The sequence below is a fragment of the Apteryx rowi genome, unplaced genomic scaffold, assembly GCF_003343035.1.
Source record: "Apteryx rowi isolate R43461 unplaced genomic scaffold, aptRow1 scaffold_958, whole genome shotgun sequence".
Lineage (NCBI taxonomy): Eukaryota > Metazoa > Chordata > Aves > Apterygiformes > Apterygidae > Apteryx > Apteryx rowi.
Genome location: NW_020451269.1, coordinates 191,826 through 211,338, shown reverse-complemented (window position 1 = coordinate 211,338; position 19,513 = coordinate 191,826). Strand labels below are relative to the sequence as shown.

Genomic DNA, 19,513 nt, shown 5'->3' with positions numbered 1-19,513 from the left:
TCTATAAAGAATTTATACTACTGGAAGTCTGCTGGTTGTCTTTAGTACTTGTGTGCTTCCTGTCATTCTGCTGTGTAAGGTCTCATGAGCCTTACAGTACCTCTGTGAGCTGGAGCAATGCTATATCCCTTTCTTTACATGTATGATTGAGGCTCCAAGACATACAGAGTTTTCACACAAGAGCAGGGAACTGAACCCAGATTGTCTCCATTCTTGGCTGCTGCCCTAGCCCATCCAGTCATCCTGCCTTGCTGTGAGAGTAGTTTCGTTTTAAATCCCTTAAGCACCTGGATACATGGAAACTATTAATAAATATTTCCATCTGCATGTTGTTAGTTCTGTTTTCATGACAGATCTGACATAACATCTGTCAATTGAAGTATGTGGATAAAAGTAATAAAAGAGTTAAAGCTGCAGGGCCTGATTTTGCAATTGCATCAGTGTCTGTCTGGAGCAATTCTATTTAAGTTAAAAGACATGTTTCTGTAGAAGTGGTAACAGGAGGATACAAGATGGATAGTGTAAAAAATGGCATACATAGTTAGCATCTGAAAGTGAAGCTTATGTGGGTTGTTGTTATTTGTTATGGTCCGAAGCAAACTGGAAATCTTTTTTAATCTTTATTCAGGTACAGTTCCCATTACAGTCACCTGAAGTTTTGGTTCAGTGTGTCTGTAGGACTTCACTCTTCATTTCTGTAATGATATGTTGGGAATGGAGGAGAGAACCTGGATTATCCTTTTTGGTTCCCCTGTATACATTCTGCAAAGAAAAAGATCTGTAGCGYAGAAGTCATAAGTGGTTTTTTGGACAGAGGGGGATTGATTTCTAAGGGACAGTGCATATGCTGCATTGCACAGTGGTAAACCTTGTGGTCTGTTAAGATACATCTTTGAAATTTTCTTTTTCCTTCCCATTTCAGTCTTGATTTCATCTATGATCTATTTGAACATGTTTCAAGTCGCAACAATCAAGACACTCTTAAATGTGGAAGCAAGCACCGAAAGCCCACTGTCAGCCTACAGTTCAAGGTTAGTTAATGTGTTCTCTCTGCTCTGTAGCTAATCAGTGATAGATAAACTCTGTTCAGTAAAGAACAATTACAGATTAAAACTTTTAAAACTTCAGCATCAAACATTGCTGTCTCTTCTAGGAAACTGCAGTTACTAATCAACTAATTGGCCACACTAGCTTCAAGCAGAAACTAACCTTTGTATTACAGCATTCACGTAGAACTCCCTTTGCTTTCCATTTGCTTCCTTGTCCTTATTTTAAAGGTCTTTCATGAAGCTAGTCTCTCTTGTCTCATTTTTTCTTTCTAATCTAAAACCAACCACAAAATGGCACAAAGCCCTACAGCAGTGCCTGTATGCTATGAAAAATAAGTACTGAATACATATCTCATTAAGGTGTTGCCTAGCCTTTTAACTTAAAGTTTGGAAGGTGTTTTTATTAAACACCTTTTTATGAAGCTTTATAACTGTGCCATCAAAAATGGCACCAAATTGAAATCTAACATAAAGTGTATCTCCAAATTATTTAAAAGAGAAAGATTGGCACAAAATCTTCTCTAAATTACATGAGTACAAGTCTGGATTAGTTGTCTTTCATTTTGCTTAAATTAATGCTCTGTTCATTCACTTTTTTTTTTTTTTTTTTAAAGGGAGTAGACTTCAACCCCCTTAGGGCAGATTTTATCTTAATAGACTATTGCTAATGGTTAGACAGAACCACAAGGAATGTATGGTGGGGTGCACACAATTTCTTTTAAACACTAATATTAGTGTTCCTTGGGCAGCTTGCTTTATAACAACATCCCTGGTCTCACACAATACCCTCTTCTTGTGATGAGGTGCTATTATTTGCTAGCTCTCTGGGATAGTAGAGGGTACATACTGTTTCTACATAGTCATGCGTACCTGTGAAAAGTAAATCTAAAATGTTGCCGTGTAAAAATTGTCCGTATTTTTACATCCACTTTGCAAGGTGGAACATAGTGTAGAGTAGAGCTCCTTCTGTGCTCCATCAGGGACCATGGACAGCATAAAGCATGATAAAACAGCAAATCGAAACATCATGGCCTCTTATATAAAACTGCAGTAACCGATCATTTAACCAGCTGTGCTGCTTCAGAAGAGGTTGACCTTCACATCATGTCACCCCCAAAGGATTTGGTTGCTTTCTTTTCCATGTTTTACAGCATTCCAGGGAGTAGTCTGTCTCCTTTCAGCTTAAGATGGGAAGAATAAAACTGTGAAGGCAAAGTTCTTACAGTAGATCAATCTGTTGTTAACTTACTGTTTTTCTTTTAACAACCTTGATTCAGAATGCTCATTAATGCAGTCCTAAGAGGTGAGCGTAGAATAGCTGAGATTGGAAGGGACCACTGGAGATCACCTGTTTCAGCCTATTGATTAAAGCAGGGCTAACTTCAAGTTAGCATTGTCATCTTACATGGACTTAAAGCTGTGTAGCACTGTGCAGAATCTGGCTGTCTGTATCCAGAGTTGAATGTTTGAATAGAATAAATCATTTTTGTTTAGAATGACTGACTTTCCAGTTTCTACAAGTAGTAGCATGTGTTGCTAGAAAATCTGAGAACTGGCTTAGTTGTCCATAGATAGTGTAATGTTCACATAGGTTTAATACAAATGAAGCCTTTATTTTTTGAAGCTGTAAATATTTGTCTTTACAGGAAAATATTAGTCTTTGTATCTTCTCACTGTTTAATATTTACTGTCCCTGGCTTCGTGTCCTTAGCCAATGCAGGCTAACAAACCACAAAACTCTCTCAATCATATTCCCAATCACTTCACCATTTGCTCTCTTCGTTGTGAACCAGTTCCTGTGCACAGCCACAGCTCTGCCCGTTGCCTTTATCACTTCATGTTTAATCAGCAAGAAAGCCCTTCAATTGCAGATTAAAGCAAGATTTTAATGTAACATTGCCATTCGCAGTTTTGCTCCGAAACACATGGTGGGACACACACTGCTGCTCCTTTAAAAAGTGAATTTTGTATCTCCTTGGCAGCTTGCTCTGTATTCTTTCCACTGCCTGGCACATGGTGCCACCTTTGAGGGGTGAGACATTAGTGTTGCTAGCTCTCTGGGCTTTTTGGAGTCTGGCTTTTGCTTCTGTGCAGTCATTTGTACCTCTGCAAAGTAAATGTAAGGTTTCAATGTAAAATGGTATCATACTTAATGATACAGAATGAGGCAAACTGGCATAAGATATGGAATGATGGCTCAGGAGAGAAAGGGGTGGATGTATAATTAAAATAATAATCAGAGAAGGGCTGAGGGATTTTGTGATTTTTATCTCCAGCTTGAGGTTCAAATAACTGATAGTCTGATGTGTATTGGGTCATTCAGAGTTCTAAAACTAGGGGAAGAAAATATATTTTAACTGAACCCTATAATCGCTCTTTTTATTGTTAAATGGAGTTAGTTAAAAAATGGAACTACTGTGTTACTATTTGCTTAATGCTGTTACAGTCATCTTTCAGTAAGATGTTGTTACCACTTTATCCCTCACTCAATTTTTGTTGATTTGTGAGATTGTGTTTGAAAATCTAATATTGATAAAACAATGGTTACTATACTTTTAAAATACCTCTCTTTTCCAGGAATGTTTTAATTTTTTTCTGCCCTCTTGTTGGCTCTTATTTATCATCACAGTGTCCTTTTAGCAAGAAAGATAGAGACTGTAGTGGGGAGAGTAACTTCTTGTGCACAGAATGCTGTTGATTACAGGGAAAATGGAAAATGAATGGGTGAGAGGCAGTTGTAATGAAGCAAGGAAATGCATCTTTGCAGTTATTTTAGTTTTACCTTAGTTTTGCCTTAGACCCCTTATCCTGCTGTGTGACTTGCATGAGTATAGCAATTTGAGAATGTGGATCCTTAGTCATAGTCTTTCAAAAGACACTTGTAGCAGCAATTTTCCAGTTTGGTGGTGTTTCCTCATAAAAAGATTTCTTCATGTCAATCTCTGTATCTTGATCCCTGTAAAGTAGCGATGATGGTTTTGATCAATGGGGCCAGTGGAGGAAACCAACATGCATGTATTTATTCTCTATGTTCACTGTATAGCAAGTTTATATACGATTGTAATGCCTAGTGTGAACCACTAGGTGTTGCAGTAGATGTTGTCTGCAATGCTAAACTCTGAGAGCTTTTGCCTCAATATTTTGCTTGTACAAAAAGTCCACTTGTAAAGTGCTGTCTTTTTCCTAACTGTGTTTTAGGAATCGCTTCATTCTTTAATGGCAACGCTGAGTTCTTCAAATCCTTTCTTTGTTCGTTGCATCAAACCCAACGTGCAGAAGGTAAGATTTAAAATCGCACCTGACTTTTTGAAATGTTTCAGGCCTAATCTTTCGCTGCCTATTTGGTTATTTACTGCTGTGTGAGGCAGAAGGTCACATTTTGCACTAATTTCATAAAAGGCTCTGCAAAGTGAAGGCCTTGGAAAAAGTTTTTGATTTTTTTGCAGGCTTTTTCTTTGGGCACCATTTAAATAGTCACTGTTCAAAACTCTCTGATAAATGACCAGTTCTAAGGATTTTTATAAAAGGAAGGTAGAATGCTACACTGTACGTTTGACAACTTTGTGAGAGCCTTGCTTTGCAGACAGCAGGTAGCCAAACCCACATGGATGACAGAGCCTCGACAGGAAGCTGGAGTCAGTGAGAACATGTATGTAGCGAAGTCCCTGATCCCTGGGTGATTGCAGTTTTGAAATGCCTGTTTTCTTCCCTGTCCCCATTGCTGTCAGGGAGTTCCACAATCCTTATAAAGCCCACCTATTCCCACTGGAGTATAAGAAGGATTTCAATAACTTGCATGTTTCAATAACTTTTCACATTTGAGTAAGGCTCATCTCCATAGTACAAAAGTTGCAAGGATTTGCCATGGTTGATGCCAGGACCAAGTGCTTGTTGCCATATGTTGCATTTTCATAGTAAGGAAACCACTGAGTTTCCTCTCCCATATTCACTGCTGCTCATACAGTCATTTCCCACTACAATGGTCCATCCCTGCCAAATTTGGCATATGCTACTGTATCTGCATGCACATTTTACTGGCATTAAAAAAAAGTTCTCACAAAATTGGCAATTATGAAAGCAGACACTCTAAAGGAGCTTGACACAGCCTCAGTTGGCCGTGTCCAATTGTAGGATTGTATGGAGGAACAGATTGGGAAATGCCTGTAGATTGTCCCTTTCAAAGTGTGTATAAATTGTCAGTGAAATTTTACACAAAATGTATGTTCTTGTTTTCTATTTGTTTTAGTTTGGTTGTAAATTTAATTTGATTCAATGGCTTTACTGAATAAGAAATCCTATTTGAAGAACGAGATTGATGGCGTACTAACAGAAAAAGGGTCACACATTTTACCTGTTGTAGCTGGTTCAGTAGAAGAATTGGTAGGGAATGAGAAGGAAAGGCATATGTGATACTTGTCAATGGTATTTTCACTCAGGGAAATGTTCTCAAAATCCATTTTGGGATTTAAATTTGTTTCAAATTTTGTCCACTGTGCGCTGCTATCTGTTTTCGCCTCTGTTTCACAGACATGGTGTGCTTTTAAGTATTTTTTCACATGTTGTAGGCAGAAATACAGTTCTGCAGTTAAAAAACAGTATTTGAAATTCGGTGGAAGCAGATTAATAAACTACTAGATGAAATACTACAAATCCTGACTGCAGAAACTGCAAGAAAGGATGCATGAGAATTACTCTGCCTATAGTCCTCTTTCCTGCCCCACACCTTTTTCAGTTCTTATCTTTCTAAGGCAATTTTGAACGTAGTGGGGTAATTGATACTGGATGTGACCAACAGTGAACATGACCATACTCTCACATTGACTTTTAGTGTCAAGCTTGTGAAGTTGCTGGAATTACTCCTAGTACATACTGCTGGTGCAGAAGCAGGCCTGTGAGCAGCATTTAACTCTTCCGTAGCTTAGCTGGATTCTGTGGATGCACAATACAGCTAATGCTTTTATTTACTTATGAAAAGAAAAAGAACTTTCAAGTTGTATCTATTGCTTGAAAATATCTCTAGCATACCATTTTACTATTATAATATTAAACCTTTCATACTTCATCCTGTCATATGACTTGTTGCTTCTTTTTTGGTTAGACGAAGGGAAAAAAGGTGGGTCAGTTTGTATAGCTGTGAACGAGCACAGCTCAGAGACAAGTTACTTGTGCTCGGACTACCAGGGATTATCACATATGTGATTCACTCTGCAGGGCTGGATAGAAACATAACTGGATGAGCCATTCAGAGGAGCTGTTGAAACAGAAAAATGAAGGTTGAAAGTACAATCTTCACTAACCATCATTTCTGTGTTTTTACTGTCCATAGTTTTTACTCGGCATAATGACAGTGAGAGTGAAATGGAATGCTAAAATATCACCCTTCAGAAAGTACTCAGCTTAAACAGTGCTTGCAAAATAACAAATGATGTGAAAGAAAGGGCCATTTTAATTGCTTTTTTGAAATGTGTAGCATTAAAGGAGACATGGACCAGGGAGACTCTGGGGAGAGAGCAGAAGTTGTGTCATCAGGAGCAAAGCCTCTCAAACTGCTCTTTGCCCTCTGGATTGGGCATAAATAGGTGACACACCTATCATTGAGCATCCTTTTAATTCTGGAGGGGAGGAGAAGGTGGTGCCCGAGAGCTATTTTACTTCGTAAGCGTGTTTGAATTTTGTAGGTGAATGAGGTTGAACAAATGGAAGACAAATTCAAAGCTTTGAAAGGCAGAACGTACAGCAGACTACTGCTGCTCTTCTAGACATTAAAGTTTATTCATGTTGGATAAGAGATATGATAATTTGCAGTAATTATTTGATTTTTAATTGATCAAAAGTTTAATTTTTAAATATGTTACAGTGGCAAGCAAAAACAATTCACCATATGCAGTAAGCCACTAGACATTTACGTATCAAAGCAGAATCTACGCTCATTAGAGCAATTTCCTAAAGGGAGCACATAGAATACATGACCTTTTGTCACAAGGCATTTCAGCAAACAGGCCTCAGACAGAAGAACAGAGGTCCCATTAATCTTTGGTAGACCCCTACCCAATCAGTGTATCTGTTTTCACAGTTTCCAGTCTGTTCTGAACTAGCCATAAAGTAGAAACTGCTCCACTTGGTATGCTTAATAAGTATTTTCTGCTAATGAAGGATCTTTCTCCTCCGTTCCCCTTAACTTCAATGCGGTATTCAAAACTGTGTATCATTTCATTCTTGTGAACTCTGACACAACTTTCTCTGTTTTTTTTCTCTCATGTTTCTTTTTCTGCCTGCTAGTCTATGTGATGATTCCTCCCTGCACCAAGACCTTGCTTTTTCCTTTCTCCGTCTATCCTCCTCCTTTTTTGTGTGCCTTAAGAAAAAAAAAAGTATATTGTAAAATAAGTTACAACCATTTCTACAACCATTCAGATGATTGTTTCTTCCAGCTTTTAATAAAGTTGTTAAGCCTTTGTGCCACTTGGAGACTGTTCAGGGTAAATTTAAGATGTGAACTTTCTGTACTAGCTGTTTCAGAGGTAAAAATTCTCCTTTTGGTCAGAAGGAGCTAATCTCAGGCACGGGCCTCCCTTCTCAAGTTCCTTTCTCCATTTAGACTCTTTCTTTAGAATCTCAATATTGGCACAATCACTGTGAATGGGTCCCTGTCCCCCCATTCCCCCAACCACCATGTCCACATTTTTATTTAGCATTGCCTTATCTGTGCTATTCTCTATTAATATTGATTATTACAACTTCCTTCTGTAATTCCCTGCTCTTGACACTTCAACAGGTTCAGAATGCTGCTATTTTCTCGTGCATGTAGATAGGTACATCCATTTCATTTCGGTTACTTAAACAGGCACAGATCTAATACCAGTTTGGTCCTGCTGGGTAGAATCCTGGCTTCCTTAGAGTTGGCATGAATGTTATGATATTATGATGACTTTTTTTTTATTTTTATTTGTTTGTTTTTTAAGAATCCTGTGTTGTAGTGTACCATCTGAACAGAATTTCTGTGCCTCTGCTCACCTCCCTTTCTGCTCATTTATCGTTGGTCTCATTCTTCTGTTGCAGTGATGGTCTTGCCACTGGCAAGATGAAAACCTTCTTCTCTGAAGCTTTTGATCTCTGAAGGGGCAATTCTGTTTCTCTGCAGTTATTTTTATGTTAATTTTTTAAATCTTACAATTTAATTCTGTCAGGTAGAGAAATGAGACAAAATTAAAGCTGTATTGTAAACCTACTGCAGGGAAAGGAGTCACAAGGAGCGACAGAAAAAGTAAAACTAGTAATAACTTTGTAATTCAAAGGAAGGCTGGTAGAAATAAGTCTGTAATAGATTCTGTGAGGCTTATTACTATTTAGGAGTCCTGTTATCATGCTGCATGTTTATTCTAGGAAAATTACTGTCAAAGCAATAAGATGACTAACACAGCTGCCAGGGACATAGGCAGTTAAAAGGATCAAGGTATAGCTATTGGCATCTGCAATGTACTTTAAGGCATAGGTCATTAATAGCCATGACACGCCGTGGTATAGCAAACAACATGTCCCCTAATATGAAGTAGGATGCAAACCTATTGTGCTTGGCATCTGAAGTAAAATTGTGCTCTTGAAATAGCTCTGAAGTATTATAAACATGAGCATAGCATGATAACAACCTAAACACCAATTAGTAGTACAGCTCCAGAACATGGTACAAAGGAGCAGTGAAAGAACAGCTTGGTCCTCTCTGTAAAGATGATTGCACATAGGGTGTGGAGCAGCCACAAATTCAGTGAATGCAGTATGTGAACTGGTTGTCAAGCTGGAATTACAATATTGTTGTTTAGAGCTTTGACTATATGAATTACTGAGTTTGCCTTGTAGAGGGATTTTGGTAGCAACGTGTATGAAGACAGTGCAAGTCAAATGACACTGTATTGGGAACAGCATCGACATAAAATCTGAAAAAGAGCAGGGAGGGAGACTCTGAGTTTCAAGGATGTTCTATCATGTCTGCAACGCAGCATTGCTGTGCATCCAGACAAAATCAGCAAAGTATTTATTTTAAAAAATTATTCTAAATAAAGTGGTACAGCTTCAAATTTTTATGCACATCCTACTACAGTTCTACCCCAACATGTGCTTTATACACCAGTCCCAGACAGTTAGCACACTCTGGGTTTATTGACTGGGGAGTAGATGCCTTTGTGGGCTTTTAAAGTGGCAGAACCCAATCGGTAAAAGCTAAAAAAGTGTTAGGCCCTGAAAAGAGGTGTCTTTATGGTTTACTCAGCAGTAGAGCCCAAGGGTAACCCTTCTCCAGTGAAGCTACAGTGTTCTCTAGTGCTGGGAGCTAGCAGATCACAGGGTAAATTTGACTGGTTATGTAAAAGAAAGAGGGAATGGAAAGCCTGATTGCCACCTTAACAGCTTCTCTGTAATACTTTGAAAGTAAAGCGAATAGATTATATGTCTCAGGTACAACTATTGGTTGCATGTGTTGCCACTTGTAGAAAGCAAAGGTCTAGCAGTAGTCAGCTACAGGTGTATGAATGGCTCACACATTAGAGCAGCTCATTGTCTACTTTAAGAATCCCTCTTTAATCTCAGTTTTTCTCAACAAATACTTGTTTTAAGCAGGCTGTCTGATAGCCAGTTACTGCTCTCATTGCTTCTAGAGGAAGCAGAGCCACAGGTTCCATGCATAACCCAGGCTTGCTGTGAGAGACAGTCTGCAAAGGGCTCAGAGAGCTGCTCTTCAGGCTCTTCCTTCTAAGGAGAGCGACCACTTCCAAAAAAAAAATAGCATGTTTGCCCACTCTTTCATCTTTTGGCACAAGTGCACGGGGCCAAACACAAACTGTTTATTCTTAGTCCTTTAACTAGCACATAAGGCTTTATTGTTCTTAATCAGGAAGGCACAGTCATAAGGTGTGGCATCTTGCCCAGCTGACGCTTCTTAATTCAGCTACCTGGATCTTGTCGCCTTGGGTTTTACAGAATTACATAGCTTCAAATCAAGACTTGTGGAGTTTGACCCAGCTGCATCATTTTCTGGCACCTCACTTGAGTATTTAGGTCAGGCATTAGAAGATTCCTTAGGTGAAAACGATGAAGAGAGTGGGTGTGAGTGAAGGAACCGTTCTTGTTTGCGAAGTGTCAGCAGTAATATTCTCTAGGGATCTGAATTTACGGCTGAAAGAACAAGATGATTTTGGCAACAAGTTTTGTGCTGCACAGGCAGTGCCCATCTTCTGTGTCGCCTCCAAAAGATCGCCYCTGTCACTTGTGCAGGGCAGAGTGTCAGTAATGCTGCTGAGGAGCACCGAGTTCTCCCTTTATCCCTCTCTCAGAGCATAGCTGCTGCTGGACTGAAGTAGGTCATTCCTCTCCCCAGGCAATCACCCACACAGGCATGTCCTTCTTCTTCATCAAGGTTTGTTGTTTACTAAGCAGGGCTGACTAGGAATCCCTTTGCTAAGTGTGTTAGAATTTATCTTTCAGTGACTGTGGTGTAAGGAGTTTAAAAAGTGGGGTGTTTAAAGCTCAGGATAGAAACATGAGATGGAGTGCTATAGGGGAGAGGGAAAACATGTATTGTAAAGATTAAATCAAATTCCAGGCAGTGCAGACATATAGATTTTTGCATGTTTTGCAGCACGTTACATGCACAGTTGCCAAGTTTCCCAGAAAGATCATTTGGTAAGAGCCTGTCTACAAGTGATAGGAATCATTTTCAGATCTCAAAAAGGCAATGTCTTGTGCTCTTGTGGGCAGGGTGGGGTGGGGGAATGTGTGGAGAGCGAACCCCAAACGCTGTTTGAAGGGAGACTTGGAAGGAGGTGGCTCAAACTGCAGAGTTCCAGTGCTGTGCCCAGCAATGCTGTGGAAAGATAAAATGCATAGCGCCGGCAAAGTTTTGAAGCATAACGCTTGTTGTGTAGTTAATTCTTCTGAACTGATGTTTGTAATATTTAGAAGTGAAATGAATTTTGACTGCCGCAGCAGTTGGTTTGTCAGCAGTGGGGAGGGTCCTACCACCTCAGTCTGTGTTCAGGCACTGGAATAATTCTGTATTTTGTGATACTTATTGGTTGTCTTTGCGTTCTGTGAATTCCTTCATATGTGATTTTATGACATGGATGGTCATTTGTGGAATTGCAACTATGAACCACAAGTTTGAAGTATTTGCTTTTTATAGATACCAAGCAAAGAACTTGGCTTTTCTTCCTTCTTGCACATTTTACCAAGTATCTGAATTGCAAGCATTGTCATGCAAATATATGCATGGAAAAGTGTGTACTTCATCAAGCTTGGGGACTAGTTTTCTCATTTAACTACAACAAAAAAAATCCCCCAACATCTCTAGATGGCAATTTACATTCAAATCCTGTTTGCTGTGTTCTCATGGTAACTACTACAGGAGAATATGCACAGTCCATGATAAATAGCCATTGTTAAGGCTCCAAAAGCAGTGTTGGGGAAGAGAGTATTGTTTTCTAGCAAAAACTTTACCATTCCTAACTCCCTTGCTAAACTGTGTCTTAGGGCATTTTGTGCATTTTATCTCTTAAGGTTTAGAAATTCATTGGCTTTGAAATATATTTACATTCTTGATGCTTATAAGGTGAGATTAGTCCTCGTGTCCTGTTAGTCAGGAATATCTACAGCAATTGCTGTAGAGCCAGCCCTCGCTAGGCATGACTTCCTTTGAGTAGCAGCAGGAATGAATTAAGCAAGTACAGCCAAAGATATCACATGAAAGTCTTGAAATACCAGTGAGCTGAAGAAAGCCCTGTTCTGTGTGTGTCTGTGTGTGTGTGTGCATAGCTGCAGCTGCTAAAGATTCAGTTTTTCACAATGGGTGAATGCTGAAGGGGGAAGAAGCCTTAAAAGGTAAGGGGTTTAATTCATGCAGGTTTTTTAATAATTTTCATCTTGCATGCTTGGAGCTGCAGTGGACTTGTAGAAAGAGAAAAGATAAGTCCCTGGAGTTTGACAGAGCAAGCTATATTGGAAATGTTTCTAGCCCTGCATTTGCTTTTAAAGAGGGTAAAAGCAAGCAGGATCAGGTTTATGAACAACTGACGAAATTATTAGTCTAATCACATTTTAGAATGCCAGGAAAGCTTTCCATCCAAGCAGTCTGCTTTAATAAGTCACACTTTGTTTGAAAGTTAAAGGAGTGATTGTTCACAGAGCAGGAAAAAAGTCAGCAGAACTAGAGCCGTGTGTGCAAAGAGGGGAAGACTTGTGTGGTAGTGATGGTCTGTTTTGTAGAGAAAGACCTTTTCTGTCATTCAGCAGTTCATGGCATATGTGTAGGAAAACCAGTCATGTAAAGTTTTGGAAAGTAGCATTCCTGTAATTTATTAAGGCATAAGGCATGGCTGTAGTTTTGCTTTGATTACATTATAAGAAAGCGACAGTGGGGATAAGTGTGTTGGGGGGAATCCAGTGCAATATCTACTGCACCCAGAAGTCTGAATTAATTTTGCAGTTTTACTGGAGAAACTTGATGGGGCACATTTGGGACGATAATTCTTTCGCCATAGAAACACAGGAAATGGAAAATGCATGAAAAAAAATGTGTCGCAGTAATGGAAGGGATATTATAACAGCAGTATACTTCAACTTTATTTGCTCTGTGTCAACTCTCCTCCCCCTGCCCCACCAAGGAAACAAACACCCCAACCCGGCAGGTAAAATAGCTTGTTTCTTTACCAGTCAGACCCTCCAGAACGTTGACTGCCTTTGCTTCTGGGATCTACATTTTGCTTCTTGCTTTCCCACTTAAGGGGCTTGCCTCTGCAAACACTAGGATTCAGCCACAGGGTAGAAAATTAGGATAAAAATGCTTGAGAGAACCTGTTATGAAGGGAATGGGTTTGATCCTGCATCACTGAAGTCTATGGGAGCTTTATTCTGGTCTCAAGAAGAGCAACTCTAAATTTGCCTTGCAAATCTTGATGGAGGTGATATGATCTGATAAATGTATATGGGACTGGGAAGGGGGTTTCTCATAACTTCTAGTTGTTCTTCTCTCACTGATGTTAAGATAGGTCCTTTTAAACCCCATGTGTTAACAGTGGTGATAGGTCAAAACGTAACTATTTTTGTTTTGTGGAACATCAAATGTATGTATTTAGTATTTCTTTTGCTAAAGCTGCTTAGTTTCAAAAAAGATCAGATTCATTTTGGTTTTCATTTGTCATTTGCTTATTGGAAATTTTTTATTAACAACGTGAACAACTTGCAGCATAAATAGAAACATAATAACAATGCCTTTTTTCCAGTACAACTAGATTACTGATAGAATTTATCTAAAAATTGTAGGACTGTCCTGACTATTCACAGATCTTTTGTAGAGCTACCCTCAAAGCATAAAATTAGTATTAAAACCAAAAGGTAATGCTGTTTTAGAGAAGGCTTGGATTAGTATTAAATTTTTTTTCTCCTTAATTCTATCTATCTATTATCTGTGTGTGTGTGTGTGTGTGTGTGTGTATATATATATATATATATACATACACATAGCTTTTCTTTAATTAATCACAGGATACTGTAAACAAGCAAAGATTTTATGGTGAAAAAACTTGCTGTGATAAAATTGTAAGGACTTCAAAACACTACAAAACATCTGCAGTCGCCTCTTAACAGGAAACATTTTCTGAAAGCATTTTGAAGCATCTTATCTTAGTTGTCTAAGTTAAACTTAGAATTTGTTATTCCTCGTGGTTTTAGGCAGTTTATAAGCCTAAAAAGCAAGGCACTTCCATGCCTAGCACTGTTGTTACTTAAATGTTAGAATTACAGAAGTGAGATTGTGTTTTTAGTATATGAAGTAGAATTTAGTAGCTTTAAAGTCTACATTTCAGGACATTAGCTGAGTTGGACCCGTGTGATAGCAATCAGTCTAAACTACAGCAGCTTTTTGGCTAAAGCATGGTGAGGTTTGAGTTTGCTGTTACCGATCTGCCTCCTGAAAGTTCCTGGGGCGCATTCCCCGTTCAGCCAGTAAAGAGCTGGACAGCAGACGTTGGCGCTGCTGCCTCCAGCTTAGATGCAGAGGTGTAAGGTGGAACTCCTCAGGCTCTGTGGGCACTATTAATTTTGTTGCTCAGTCCCAAGCACCTGGTAAACGCACACTTTATTTAGGCATTCAGTTCTGCACAGTTACTGATTTTCTGCACATGAGCCTAGAAATCCTTTGCACCATGTAATAATTCAGGACACTGAGAAACTCTTAGTTTTGGCTGCCGCCTTGGATTGTCACACGTACCTTTGAGTATTGCATAAAGTTTAATGTAAAAAAGGCAAGTTTTTTCCTAAACTCTTAATGCTATATTTTCACAGTTTACATGATGAGATATATCATGGCATTTTTGAAACTTACTCTCTGTTGACCTAAGTATCTTAAGCATTAAGTATGTAGTAAGTAGGTGCTTTTTATTTTCTCAAAACTTTTTATAGTCAAGCAAAGATAAATGGGTTGAGAGAAATTACCACTTTCAGAAAGCCAGATAATTGCCAAATGCTCTTTGGTATCAGCTTTCTCAAATGAATGGCTGCCCCAGATTCAGCATGAAAAGGCAGAGTATACCCATCTACAGCTTGCCAGTCATGCCATTTATTCTTATTTAACCAAAAAGAAGTACTGTCCAGCCTTAGCACTGTAGTCTCAAAAACTAAGTAGTCTTTCTGTGGAAGAAATGGTGATTTTTGTTAAAAGTGGTGTCACACTTTAATTATTTCACAGAAGTTTTAATATAAGCAAAGAATTCACATTAGCAAACAGAGAATCCTGTTTAGGAAGGCTGATTCTATCTTTCTGACTCAAACATTAAGAGTTATGTTTTGTTGTGTACTTACACCAGCCTAGGAATTTCTCAGAGAAGAAACTGTTGTTTGGCCATCCAGAACTACCACTTCCCTGTTACCACTGGTGTGTACAACCTTGAATGTCTCAAATCAGGAAAGCTGTCAAAGCGCATGTATATCTTGTTGGCTTCTGTGAGCTCTAAGCATATATCTGAGTGCTTTGCTTAAGTTATTGCTGGCTTTATGCTGCTGTGGGTGTGCTGGCCAGCAGATTACCTAGAGTACCTGGAGGCAAGATACCTCATCACAAAGCTTTGAGGAGTTGGGCATACATGCAGCTCTGCTTACAAGTAGGTACCCAGCCGAAAGTTACCAGTTGTCTGTGCAGAAGAAGGAGGGCTTTTTACATCAGTTGCTCCAGTGGCATGAAGTTCACGCTGCTGTCCAGTCCCAAGAAAACACTGTTCTGTCAGCAGTGAAAATGCATCTAAATGATTATGGAGTCTCAACGTTGTATTCTCACCATGATCAGAAGTTCTGGAACATGGACAGAGAAAATCCACCTCTGGGAGAGGGGAAAGCCATATTCTTACTTAAATGTGACACAGCAGACTGCAAAACAGCAAGAGCAGAACTCGTCTCCACGGGATCATCTTAAGAAATGGATAGGAGTCAACTCAGTATATGCTTCATGTAATTAAGGAGAAATGGAACTTGCCTTAAAAGAAACAAAGGGCCATTGGTCAGAGTCCCTGCATGTAAATCCTATGTGTTTCATAGATATGAACAGTGGCAGCCCAGTTAACTCACTGAGAAGGTGGTTGAATTTTAAATTATTTAGGTCCTGATCTAATTTAACCATCTATTATAATCTTCTCTCTCTCTATCTCTGTCTCTTTCTGTATGTGTACATATATATGTAACTATTAACTAATCTAACCAACTAGTATATTGGTATCAAGGGATGGTTCTTCCTGTCAATTTTGGGTGACTCCGGACCCTGCTAAAGCAAAGTTGATTTACTCTGTAGTTGTTAATTCTTATTTCACAAGATGCATAGAAACTGGAACAAACAAGTAATTTGTGCATTTTCTTCCTGAGAGAAAAATATATGGTGACTTTCACTACAAAGTTAATGTTTGCCAATACATAATCAATACCAATGAGACCACAATGGTGTTTTGCTCTACAAAAAGTGATTATCACCAATGCTTCTAGTAAGCCTTGGTAGCTGTCCACTCTTCTAGCCAAGATTCTGCTCCGGATGTTGGCCCGTTTGTGCATTGAGTCTGGCCACTAGAGTAGTACAATAAACAACTGTGATTTGCATTTGGGGAGAGGGAGAGAGCTCCTCGATTTTGCATTTGTTTAATATGAAGAAATCAGTATGATGCTTTTTTGTTTTAGGRTGGAAATCTCAGAATTACCAGAAATATCTGATTTGATTTTTATGTGGTTCTCAGAAACATCAAAGAACTAAAATAGGAGATTTTCCAACTCTTAATTAAAAGAGAGAAGATCCATTGCACTGTAACAGAGCAGTTCAAGGAGAACATACCTGTTGTCTTTTTTTCTGTGAAATGAGCATACACAAAAACAAACTACTGTCTTCATTTTGTGTCCCTTCCCACAAACACACACACATACACATTTCACTTGGTCTTCACGTCTTACTCTCTAGTCGCTTGTAGATCTGCAAGACAAGTTCCGAATTTATAATATAAAAGTATGCAGGGATATAGGAGCAGCAGCATGATAGACCAAATTTGAAGAAAAATACCAAAGTTAGAATGATGCTGAGATGTTCTGAGATACAAGATGCAGGAGTAATTAATATCTTGATTATATGGAGTTAAATTGAGTCATTTTTCTAGGCTATCATGCAACTCTTGATGTCAGCCAGGTAGAGAAATGATTTCTGCACTCATCAAAGGGATCCATGTGACTTTCTGTAAACTTGAGTTTCCCTCTGTGGACTGGAAAAAAATCTTACTGCAGTGTTACATGTTTCATAATACATTTTTTAAAAACTTAAAGCAGATCTTCAGGCCTCCCACTGCAAGTCAGCTTAAGGATAGCTCTCAGTCAGCTCCTGGATGTCCTGGGCTCCTCCAGATTGAAGCAAGTCTTTGGTAGATGAAAAATACCAAGCTCTGTGCTCAGCCAGAAGGGGCAGCCTTCACGAAGAGAGGCTGCAGCCCTTGTGGGAGTTTAGAGCGATTTGGTGTCGAGGCCGGGAGAGCTGAACACCAATTATGCTCCAGAGTGCTGGGTCACAGCATCTTTGCAGGCAGCACCGACGGAGTCAGGGCTCTGGCATGAACAGAGCCCTGTGCGTTTTCCAGGGGTGGGAATAATCTGCCCTTTGAATGCTGCCTGACCTTTGGTTTCCTAGCAACTCAGAGCTGTTCAGTAGAATATTTTGTAGCGTTCCTAATTTACACATATCAAATATTGGCTGTGATTTAAGCCTGGCTAATTTCCCATTATGACTTTCAGACACGAAGAAGAAGCGAAAGGGCTCTCAGGAGAGAATTTTCTAATTCATATGTCTTTTTTTCAGAGCGGGAGTTGCACTGGAACATTTACCTGCCAAGAAAACACTGAGCAACAAGTCTGCATTACGTCAGATTTGTATTTTGTAGGCTTCTTTTATGGTCCACTAATAGAATAAATAGTGTGCAGAGGCAAAATACATCAGAGAAAGAGAAACTGTTTATGTCCTTAAAAAAGAATATGATCAAGAGCTAATTTTTTAACATTGCTTGAATCTGTTTACGATTTTTAACTAGGAAGTTGCTAGCCCTTATGGCCAGGGAACAAGTCTGTACACTCCACACTTTTAATTCAATTAAAAATAACTCAAACTTTTATTTTTTTTAAATCTTACAATTTTCAAAGGTGTAATTCATGATTGTTGCAGGGTTTTTCCTGTTTTTAACAATTGGAATTGATTCTGTGGAGGGTTTTTTTGTTATCTTGCAATGAATGTGTGAAGGCTGTCTAATGACTTAATCTAAGCTAGCCCATAGTGCTGCAGCTGTGTCTTAGTAGACAGTCAGCCACAATAAAAACTCAGCCAAACTTCTCTTGCTGGATTGTCAAATACTTTTATAGATAATGAGCTTGCTTACTGCCAAGATGAAGCCTGCACATTGGAAGTGCAGTTCTGGATTATAATGTGTGCTGTAGGTCAAAACTGTATGTCTTGTTTCTGTCTTTGATACAAATTCAGTCTTTAGGAAGTCCAGTATCGAAAGTTAAAGAAGTTAGCACTAAACTTTTTAAAATAATAAAAGTAGTACTTTTTCCATAAATACGGTGCTGATAGGGGACTAGTTAGATCATTTAATCTAACCTACTGCATGGCAAACTGTAGGGAAATGCTTAACACATGCTGGAAGGAGGAAGATATCCAGTGTTTTCTTTAAAGTTTCGAATGGTTTTAGAGGGTCTCACCACCCTGAGTAAGCTATTCCAATAGTCAGTTACAAAATGAGAAAAATGCATGCCTTCTGATCTGAATATGTCTTGCTTTGATTTTCATAGTTCTTTTGTCTTTCTCTGCTATATTTTAGAAACTTCTGTTGTTGAATGTACACTCATAGTATAGCTACTTTCAGATTATTTTCAAGTTCTCTTAGCTTTCTCACTGATAAGCTCCTCAAGTCTCTTACTGAAGTCTTACTGCTTTTTTTCACTCTGATCTTTATTCTCGTAGCTCTTCTCTATATCCTTTCCAGTTTAGCAATCTCCTTTATTATGCCCCAAAATTGGACACAATATTTCAGTAGCAATCACATGGCTGAGAGACATAGGTTAGCTCACTAATCACAGAATAGACTTCATAATTATTAGAGAATTTTTAGTATTCCTTTTAAAGCAGTGCCACCAAAGAGAAGACTTTCAAGTCCTAAAGGTATTCAGGCATGCAGTCCTAAATGTATGGAGTGTAACCAGATCAAGAGAAGTGACAGGTAGGTGCCCCAGGAGTAAAGCAGAGAATAAAGTTAGATTTGGATTTACAGTTCCTCTTCTGCTTTCCTCATGCTCCATGAATTGATGTCTTTTGTCCTTCTGGAAAGTGCTGTTTGCTGCCCACCCCTCACCCCAGTGTGTAATGAGCTCTTGTAGCTGGAAATGAGGTTCTTCCAAGCTGTTTCCATCTCCTCCTTTCTCCTTACTTGCAGTAGAGGGGAGGAGACAAGTGTCCCTATAACCTCTCTCCCTGAGCAGAGCTACAGTCCAAAAAAGAGTCACTCAGTTTCATGTCACCTAGGAAAAGCAAAGAGAGTTGTGATAATGTGGAACAAAGTTATTTCTGCAATACTGTTTCAGTATGTACTGCTGAATTGATACTGTGTTAGCACTTCAGTGAGACTTAACTACATGGAGGGTTTCACATTTTAAAGCTTGAGATTACTTGTAGTACTATTATACTAGATATTAGAAGTACATAGGGATTAGCTTCTTAAAAGGATGATTAGAATGAAAGGTTTTACAACTGTGTCAGACTTTGGTTGTGCCTGATCTAACCCCTTTCTTGGAACAGGTCCTCACAAGTATTTTTGTCCTAATTTTGTATCCTCCTTCATATCTTTCAGGAATAGAAACGTGACACTAAACCCCATTTTCTCTGTGCCACACAGGCAAGAAGAAATCATGTTACAGCA

At 38.9% G+C, this 19,513-nt stretch overlaps 1 protein-coding gene across 1 annotated transcript in view; it reads left to right on the top strand.

Annotated features, from left to right (window-relative positions):
- Nucleotides 1-19,513, top strand: part of MYO10 (myosin X) — a 77,793-nt gene that overhangs the window by 19,633 nt on the left and 38,647 nt on the right. Inside the window, exons 15-16 of the mRNA XM_026092288.1 lie at nt 923-1,031; nt 4,248-4,328. Of these exons, the coding sequence (XP_025948073.1) occupies nt 923-1,031; nt 4,248-4,328 (190 nt within the window). The remainder of the gene's footprint in view (nt 1-922; nt 1,032-4,247; nt 4,329-19,513) is intronic.